The sequence below is a fragment of the Drosophila pseudoobscura genome, chromosome X, assembly GCF_009870125.1.
Source record: "Drosophila pseudoobscura strain MV-25-SWS-2005 chromosome X, UCI_Dpse_MV25, whole genome shotgun sequence".
In the NCBI taxonomy this organism is placed as follows: domain Eukaryota; kingdom Metazoa; phylum Arthropoda; class Insecta; order Diptera; family Drosophilidae; genus Drosophila; species Drosophila pseudoobscura.
This window is the reverse complement of record NC_046683.1, coordinates 52047312-52057276: the sequence shown is the minus strand read 5'-3', so window position 1 is coordinate 52057276 and position 9965 is coordinate 52047312. Positions and strand designations below refer to the sequence as shown.

General features: G+C 41.0%; 1 protein-coding gene and 2 long non-coding RNA genes across 3 annotated transcripts; 2 read left to right on the top strand and 1 right to left on the bottom strand.

Moving 5' to 3' along the window:
• Positions 1-358: 358 nt before the first annotated feature.
• On the top strand, positions 359-7651 carry LOC4813136 (UPF0687 protein C20orf27 homolog). The gene is made up of 2 exons (XM_001353775.4): positions 359-714; positions 5857-7651. Exons 1-2 carry the CDS (start codon positions 684-686, stop codon positions 6363-6365), a joined length of 540 nt encoding a protein of 179 aa, XP_001353811.2. The 5' UTR covers positions 359-683; the 3' UTR covers positions 6366-7651.
• On the bottom strand, positions 6831-8040 carry LOC26532787 (uncharacterized). Its single transcript, XR_004469986.1, has 2 exons — positions 7945-8040; positions 6831-7881 (listed from the first exon to the last, which is right to left on the bottom strand). It is a non-coding gene; the product is annotated as an uncharacterized lncRNA (long non-coding RNA).
• A 27-nt stretch (positions 8041-8067) lies between these two features.
• LOC117184579 (uncharacterized) lies at positions 8068-9598 on the top strand. Its single transcript, XR_004469985.1, has 2 exons — positions 8068-9413; positions 9511-9598. It is a non-coding gene; the product is annotated as an uncharacterized lncRNA (long non-coding RNA).
• Positions 9599-9965: the final 367 nt, after the last annotated feature.

Here is a 9965-nt window from a genome sequence, read left to right as displayed (position 1 = left end):
ATATGTAGTGAATGTGTTGATATTGTGTAGTTGTAATGTAACTATGTAATTTAGTGGAAATTGTTTTTGCTTAAACCATTTATTATAAAGAATCCAATAAAGATGATTACTTAAAATTAAACAGACTTGTAGGAAATTGATTCATCGATCGTAAAAAATTATGTGGGCTCGGCTAAATGTTCTATATAGCTAGTAATATTCGTCGGAATATCAAAGACGAGGAATATGTAAAATACAGCTTGAATTCGTCAGTATATTTACGGTATATTTGTAAAATGAGGCAAATATTTTGGTATATTTCTGAGGGTCGGCCGGTATATTTTATCGATAAATCCGCGGTCACACTGGCTCTACGGTCGGACGGTATATTTTAACGATAAATCCGCGGTCACACTGACCACTCAACAAAATACGCTCCTGGATTTTTTGTTTTGTTTTTTTTAATAAGTAAAGTGAAACTTAATAAATAAAAGCGGCTGCTGGCGATCAAGAAACGCAAAGAATATCTCGACTACTGGACGCTCCTACATTTGCATCTGTCCTCTCTTATCTGGCGTCGCCTGCTCTCATTCTTTGCCAACGTGCGAGGAACGCGCCTTCCAGTTTAATTCAATTTCTGATCTGTGTGAAAAGACACACCTCCTCCCGACAGAACATCGGCTGGCATTTAAGAGAGCCACAAAATGTGCGACGAAGCCACTGCGGATCATCAAGGTAAATAGTACTACAAAAGTTTGTGTTTACTTTGTCTATATTTGGTTTAGCCATTATATGGCATTCTCTAAGCCAAAATGTGATTATCATTAGCGGGGGTCGCTCTACCCAGCTGCGACTTACCAGAAAGTGCCTTAAAATATCATTAACCAAAGCCGGCATTGGATTTGCCTGCTTCCTAGAGGAGGGTTTTGGTGGGATTTGAATGTTTAATTGGACTTGCCAAGAGTTTTTGCTAAAATTAGATCAGAAAGTGGGACAAATGTTCCCATTTGACCTTTTGGTGACTGCATTTTCATAAACATGCTCATGTACTGCATTAGTGTGTGCTGGTGTGAGTGCAACTGCGATAGTTTGCGTGTGTGCGTGAGCCCTACTCCTTGCAAGGCTCATTTGTAAAAGGTAGAGTATTCTCTCTATCACAAGTAGAAATTCGCTGTCGTTCTGATGTTGTCGCGTAGAATCGTGAATAGTGAAAACTGTTTCTGGCAATGTATTACATACCTTGCACAAAATATACCTTTCTTCCTTGTTGCTTGTTGGGCTTTGACACGTTTATCTTTTCTCCCCTTCCTCCATCTTTTGACACATTCATATATGCTTCCGCTTACTATCCTCCTTTCGCCATACTTTTACTCTTCCTGCACCGAAGAAAGCGTTAACCTTACTCACTTCTACGCCCACCAGAAGATAATTGCAAGTAACAAGACAGATCATTGAATAAGTCGTTATTTGGTACTGCAAGGGTATTTACCGGATGACTAGTGATTTGTACAAAGTCCGCTACTGGTACAAATTTCAACATTTCTTTTTGAAATTGACGCATGCATATCCCTGGCTCCCTCTGGCTCGTGTTCTCTCGTTTACTCTGCTCTCCCTTTCGTTCTGCCCTCCAACGTTCATTGTTGTTCTTTGGCCGGCCGTTTTCCTGCTTTTCTGTCGTAATATTAAAAATAATATTTGTTCATGGTCAAACCTAAGCCAATTTTCAATGTGCCTCTGCCCCCATTCCCATTCCCATTCCCTGCTGTCTCTGCGTCCCATGATGCAAAATTCATGACATTTACCGGCGAATCGATGATTTTTCCCTCTATGCCGCAATTCGCGTGACTTGGTGTGGGGCGCCGTTGCCCCCTTATCGGCTGCGGCAAAGCCCAGGCTCAAACGTTTGATATAAGCATTCTTAAATTGTCGTAGATTAGTTTTTATTTATGATCAACACACCCCCCCCGCTGCCAGAAAAAAAGTTAATGAATTGTCGTCTGGCATATAAATAATTTTCCTTTTCCTTTTTATACACTTTCATCAATTACGGTTTATCGCGCTCTGTTGGACAGTTTGAAGTGCTCTCAGTGGGAGGGAGGTGTGTGTGCGTGGGGGCCTGGGAAGAGCACTATTGAATTTATTGCGCAAGTAAAGTAACTGTAAGCTGTTTGACTCAGGGAGTAAAGAGAGCAACCTAATTTGCTCTCTTTCGATTAAGCAGGATCTTACGCTCTCTAGCTGCCCATGCAACAATAAAACTCTCTTGCTCTCTCTCTCTCTCACTCTAATTCATTCAATTTCGTTCTCTTTTGATTGAGTCGAAAAAATGAAAAGTTTTGAGTGAAAAGCTCTTCCACGCTGATCTCGGGCGTGTGGCGTAGAGTGTTGAAAAGTCTCCAATGGGAAATGTACTCCCCTTAACTACCTCACACAAATTGCCATGAGTTAGCACTTGCAATCAGTTGGCAGACGTCTCATGAACAATCCTAATTATAATTATCATTTCATTTAGCGCCCGGCCCAGAGATTAAACTTTCAACGTCACAGGTGCAGTTCCCACACCCCTTGAACCCCGGGCTTTTGGCTTAATTAAATTGTTTGCATAGAAACCGACCGCTAGCGCAGTGGTTTTTCGTTTTTCATTGTTCGTTGTTCATTGTTTTGTATTATTTTTTTATTGCCTTTTCTATAAAGTGATATGCAATTGTTTAATGCACATGAGTTGGGCTATTTATAGCACTGCGACTGTGCGACGGTGGGACTGTGTGACCGCCCAAGCACGTTGTTTGGGGTGGGCAACCACACTCCCCCTCCCTTGGGCGGCCACGAGGTGTTTCTGTGATTGATATTTGTCCCGTTGGGTGGAACAGACGGGACGGGACGATACGACACCTTTGCAATTGTTTTGATTTGAAAATTTCGAGAACATAGAACACAATTCTGTTATGCAGGGTTTTGCAATCGTTCCCTTCTTCCTTCTTCCCCTCCCTTGCGGGCAACGCCTTGGCAATATTTTGTTTGGCACGTACCACATACTGCTACTGCTGCAAATGTACATACATATGTGCATATGCCTTTTTATGGCATCCCCCACATGTCGGTCATGGGGAATGGCTGTTCCGGGTGGCAAAGCTGAATTAGTTATGAAAGACCGGGGGGACAAGAAACTGGACACAGTACAGTCTTTGGATTATATTATGAAATGAGCTGAATATTGAACGTTCGATTGGTATGGAAGGTAGAACGTAGATCGGTGGATATACATACTATTATTCAATATTCTTTGCCCTAACTGAGGGCATTCATTAACAATATTCTTTGAATAAACGAACCAATTGAAACTGAAATCAATTGATTGACAATCTCTCAGATAGACAACAGATCATTTGTCTATATAGAAATATAGAATAAAGCTAGCCCCAAAAAGACGTCCAAAATTTCCTCTACTCAAATTTGATGCCAATTTGAGATTCCATTAATGATAAATCAATGCTGATTGGTGGCCACGTGAGAGAGTAAGTGACTCCTACCCTTCCATCCGTACAGATTGCTGTGTGTTTGCGTGTAGCAATGCCTTGAGCGTGACTTTAAATGAAATTTATAAAAAGAACAACAATCCCGGCACTTCGGCGAGGTAGCTTCTCATTCAGGAAGGGGACAGGGGGTTGGGTGCCACTTGCTTGGATGAATCGACATTGGAAGGTCTCGGGTGTCGGGTGTCCGGGTCTCAGGTCGCTACCTCCTTTGTTAAGCAGATTAAGTTGGATCACAATAAATTGCTTACATCCAGCAAATGAAGAACCGGAAAATTGCTTCAATTTTACATGATCCAGCATTAAGCGAATACAAAAGATGGAAACAGAAATTACACATAAATTTTATTGTCAACATTTCCTGAAAATTAAATTGCAAAATTGAATTACTATGACGTTCTGCTGAGCGGGCGATCAGCCAAAACAAACAGCGGCATGAAGAAGAATCCGAAAAAAAGAAGCATTTGACCAGATATTTCTGAATATCTGAAGGTTTTTCCATTTCTACAGTCCGTATCGAAAGTGAAAGACAGATAGGAAGGAATCTTTACCGTAAAATATAGGAAGAAAAGATTATAAGAACTTGTACCTTTATTTATATACAATAATTGATCGGATTAGATCAATAGGCCAATGTTTGATACATTTGTAGATCCTAAAACTATCTAGAAAAAGAAAAGTTTGCTCAAGATCAACATTCGAATGCCATGGGTGGATATATTTTGATAGATTAATCGAATGAAACGCACTGTTCGATGGTTCCACAATTGTGTGGAAACGATGTTCCCAAAATAACAAACTTTCCACCACAATTCTTGAGTGCCAACGGACAAATCCGAATTCTATTTTTAGCAAATACGAGACTTTTGTCGGGGCCCGTGAAATATTCTTCGCTGAGGCAATAGTCCATGATTAATTGTTCAACTATTTAGATCTTCCACTTCGCCATCCACGATTCTGGTTATCCATACATACCCGATGCATGCACGCCCGATTAGAAGCCCGTTAAGCTGTCAAGTTTTTATTGCTGCATAAACATTTGCCAGCGATTTGTTAATTGCATTTCCAAGCAGCCCCTTTATGGCGCTCCGTATAAATATACATTATACGTACGAGCTTAACGTATGCCACGTCTCAGGTGTACGCTAAATTTGATTGTGATTTACGAGCAGCATCACTCGCATGGTACTCGTATATGGAAACTGGAAGTACGTCTGAATAATGGGTCATCTGACGCCAGTTGAACGTGATGGCAAGACACTAATATGTAGACTGGATTTTTTTAAATTTACAATTATATTCCTAATTGAGTGAGCACCTCTCAAGATTTACAAAGGCCCTTCTCTTCTCTATATCCTCTTTTGGAATTCATGTAGAATCCTTTTTATCGTATTCTCAATATCATATATGTTTATCCATGATAGCGCATCAGGGAGACAGGTCGTGGGCGTGAGGAGGCATATCTTAAGTGTGAAAAGATCTCTCTAGTCCCTCAGATCATTCTCAAATATGAGTTCTTTCAGCTGTTGGGAATATTCATTCAGCAACTCATCCTCTACGTATCATTCATTATTCTGTAGGCGTAGTACAGCCAAATGGCGTGATAAAATTAATAAAAATCCAGCCTATTCTTTCGTTTTAATTCATAAATTCAATTCCACAGTCGCTCGAATGTTGAAAGTCAGCGCGAAATGTGACGCTGCGAAACACGAGTGCAGGCCTGGCCCCCCGCCCCCAATTGACCCAATTTGAATGCGATTCAAACCCCAAAGGCAGTGAAGAGCGGGCCTTGGAAGCGTTTAATTAGGGGGTTACACGCAATTACCTCTTCGAATGCCTTGGGGGAGGGGTCCGGGGGAAAGTTTACTTGAGGCTCGACCCGAGACCTCTGTTTCCTCTGCCTCTGCCACTACCTCTTCCCCACTGCTCTGTTTGTTTAACTCTGAATACTTATGTTTATTCCACCTGACTCTCCGTCCCCCTCCCCCCACTGGCTGGGGCTACGCTTGTGCCCCTCTGATGTGGCGTCTTGTTTCCGGGAAAGCATGCACAATTTTTAATTCGTCCAATCTGCTTGTTTAACAAATAGGATTTTCATTTTCAATTAAGTTTTGTGTACACACTTACAAGCCGCAAATATACGGTCCGTAGTCGGGAGTTCTTCCACGAAACGGTGCCTAATACAGTTTTTACAGATTGCAATTATGTATTACAATGAATGTTCACTTATTTGCTCTATAGTTTTTCCACGGACTTGGCCATTTTCTGTAGCATTCTTCAGTTTGTAAGCTTTGCCTTGCTACAAATTTGGTATTGACATCTTATGTGGCTTACTCTTTTCCAGATCATCATGTACACTTCGATGCGGCCACGGTGAAGTCGGATGGCTTTGAGTCGGACAGCTGTGTGACATACCAGCGCTCGGGCGACACGATTGCGGTTAGCCTGGGCTTTCTGCAGATCAACCATCGGTATCTGATCGACCTGAAACTGCCGACAACTGTGTTCGGGGATACGGGAGCGCCGGGCAGCAAGTTTCTGCCTGTTGTGAGCGCCACGCCCAATCTGCATTGCCGGATCACGGAGTTCGCTGGGACGAAGCACGACGAGCACGACTTTTTCGAGATGAAGATCGAGTTCTTTGCCTACAAGGAGAAGCTGCTGCGTGAGGTGCTGCACATTGTCAGCTCGAAAAACGCGAAGGAGCTGCTGCAGCTTGTGATTGCCGCCCGGGTACTGGGCAAGGGCAAGGGTACGCCCATGCTGCGCACGGGCATCCACTGTATCGGCGTGGAGCGGGACGACGACGAGTCGGAGGCCTCGGACTTTGCCGGCTTCGACAACAGGCCCTAAGGAGAGACCCAATGGCCCAGGACAGGCTTGCGACTCGCCTTGCCGCTATTTGTTTTCGTAGATAATTGAAAATATTTACATAGTTCTTAAGTAAACAAAACGAAGCAAAAAATAATAATTATATTAATATGATCTAACTCTAAGTCTTGCCTACATGGTAACCAATCGTGTGTGAAACTCATAGAGCATTTGCATTTAGATTTCGGTTTCAATTTTGTTTGTTGTACTTAAAGTTTTTTAAATTACCCCTCGAGTCCCGCAACCAATGCCTGGCCAGCCCTCTGAGCGGTGACTCGTACCTGGCCTCATTTGTAACCTCGTTGTAGCTCGTTTCCAAAGAACTTGTCTGCCGAAATGATTTCCCATTTAGCTCGGTCTTGCGTTCATTAGTACACGAAAGTAAACGAAGATTTAAATCAAGATTCTCAGATGTATTTTCATGCGAATGTTCATGGAAAGTTTTTAAGTGTAAGGTTAAAACATTGAAGATCTGTTGTTATTGTCTCATGAACTCATGGCTACAGTGCGTCTCAAAGCTAGAAGACAGTTGTGGAACAGGCTATAAAGACTACGTAATTTATGTTTATTGTACAAACGAGTACACATTTAGGGCTGCAGATGCCATCCTTTCGGTTCGAAAATATGTTCGAGCAGCATCGATTCGGTGGCACTAGCGCGATTTATACAATCAGACGATGTCCTGTCATAATTGTTCATTCTGTAAATACCACAACTGTTTTCTTGCTGCGAATCGCACTGTAAATATGGTACATTTTATCATACATCTTTTTGCACTTCAAAGTATTTCCCCCCACATGTATTTTAATGAATGTTAGCTAACCAATCAATGAACAGTTCAACCTCGAACAGACCAAACCGCAAGCCTTTTCAAAAATGTGTATAGGACTAAATTTTAAATTCGACCATATATGTAGACCCTGACCAACTCGTGGTGCTCCCCCGGACTTAAAACCTGTATGCATTACCCGAATAACAGAAACGAAAACTAAGCAATTTATTAATACAATTAGCCCAAAAGTATCCACATACTTGTATTTAGCACTGGGCCTTTTGATAAACTTTTCAAGTTGATAATATTTCGCCCTGTCGAATGTGTATTGAGGCGCACCGGTCAGCAGTTAGATTTTGTAAATTCCAATCTACACAAATCCCAATTTCAACGGGAGCTCAATTCTTTACTAAGTATTTACAACATATGTATGTACATAAATATGTATGTGTGTGTGTAGGCCAGCAAATAAAAAGTCGTTGAGAACCCCATCGAATATTAAATTTATTGTTTAAATAAACCAAAATTATAAAGCACAATCTACCCGGCAATAGGCAAGCCTGATCATGGATCTTTGAGCTCAATACAGCCGAAATCGGAACGATTCCCTGTTAAACTAGTGGAAGCGCTGATGAGTTGGCCGTCAAATCAGCAACACGTGGCACAGGCATCGAAGAGGCGATGCACCGACTGCAGTATTTACTGGCACAGTAGCTGCGTTTTCTCCTATCTCGAACACCATGTTGAAGGTAAGTGAAAGGAATGAATTTTTCAATGGCTTCCACTCACCCGATCAACCTTTCACAGATCCTGTCGCAGTACTTCGATCGATGCGGCCTTTATGTACGGATATCTGTTTTCCAGGAGGACACAGTCTACGTCCATTTGAGGCAATACATCCTGGCCTCGTACAAAAATATTCTTCTACTGCTGCAAAAGGCCATAAATGGAGAAATCAATCTGAACCGACTCCATCCACTTCATTTACGACAGAAAGCATTAATTGCAATAGACGAGGATGATTCCATTCTATGAGAATCCCATACTGTTTATCTGTATCTTCCGACGTCAAAGCTCCATCAAGCCGTTAAACAGAGCCATAGAACTGTCATAGGATCATCTTGTGGAAGGGCTAGAAGGCCGCTCATGATCAAGATATTTTCAGTTTGATTTATAAGACTTTGGGAGATTAATAGGCTGTGAACATTGAGCACATCCCGGGGAAACGGTGGGATTTTTTGATAGATGTGAAACACCGATTCAAACTGGCACCATCTACCATCCGTAAAAAAGCGGCTGATAAGCATACAATTACAAAGTCTGAACTGTGAAATTTTCACAATTCTAAATTAGTCAATTGGGTATGATAAAACAATCAATATATGTATGTACAATAAACGTCACTCTTTGGACTCCCTTAAAAGGTGCAGCAGCTCTGTTTGGAAGTTGGTTTGGCCTTGGCTGCTCGCTATTTGCTGGAGTATCTCTCGCCTTGTTTCCTGGTGCTCATCCTGTAATTTCTGCTGCTCCTTCCGCACTTCAAGCATTTTCCGAACAATTTAGAAGATTTTTCAGTTCAATCTTCTTTGGTTGGATCTGTCCCGGTCGACATTAACGGAATTATTTCGGGACCCCCATGAGGTTCGCAGTACCATCAAGCCAAATGTTTATAGCGAGATTTTCCATATGTGCAGTTAATTTCGACTGCGTGTATATTTTGTTTATTTAATGGCTGCAAAGTACTAAGGTTAAAAGAAAGAAAATAAATACATACATATGTACATATGCTTATTTATTATGTCCATTTTCTGGTCTCTCCATTTTAAGAGAAACAAGCAAAGCAGCACGAACTCAGGCCCAGAGAGACAGAAAAACCGATCCACATCGACAGTCCTCGGTCATATTGGTTATATGAGCTTTGAATCTGACGCTTTCAACGAATTCTCTCACCCACGCGCGTACATCAATACAACAGGCTTCTCACCCAAGAACAAATACAACTAAGCCAAATGGGAGAGCGCTCTCTTAGAATTGCATTAAATGAAGTTCATTTCGAATCTCTAACCGAGCTCTTTCCGTCATTTAATTTTTTCTACTGGGCTGTCCAGACGTACCCTTTTAAATTTTTCGCATAGCGGCCAGGAGGCAGACATGATCCGATTTGAGGGGACTAAAAGATATGTAGTGATTGCATTTAATGCAATCGTGATCCTACTTATTATCTTAGCTCTTATATTTGCCCATAAACTTGGATAAAAGTAAGTATTGTACAAACGTTTATGTATATATGTACATATATTGTACATACATATATTGTAATGCCTCGAAAGCTGATGCAATTTGTATACATTTCAGTGGCTGATGTTCCATCGATGGATATAAAAGCATTAACAAATATATGTATGTTGTGTGCAATGGATATAAACTAAAAATATTATTAAATTAAAACTTTGTGTTTGTATTGTAGTTTCTGGTTTATGACTAATGTAATCTAAATCTCATACACATGGTTTCTGGTTTTGTCGATCGTGAGTGGTAGAAGAGAGCTTCATTTTCTTTTCGTTTCTCTCTTGATTTGCTCGGTTTGTATTTGTTGGCTTTGCCTTTGTTACAATTGTGCACAAAAGAGTGAGAATCGAAACTTCAGTGAATTAGTGAAAAATTATGATCTATTATTATCAGGTATTATTATTATTTTATATTATTTTCAATTTTCCGACTTAAGTCCAATCGAAAACTGGTGGGGAGATTTATGAAGCGAAATTACCTAAGTTTTCATTTTCAAATAATCAAAAATTATAGGAAGGCGA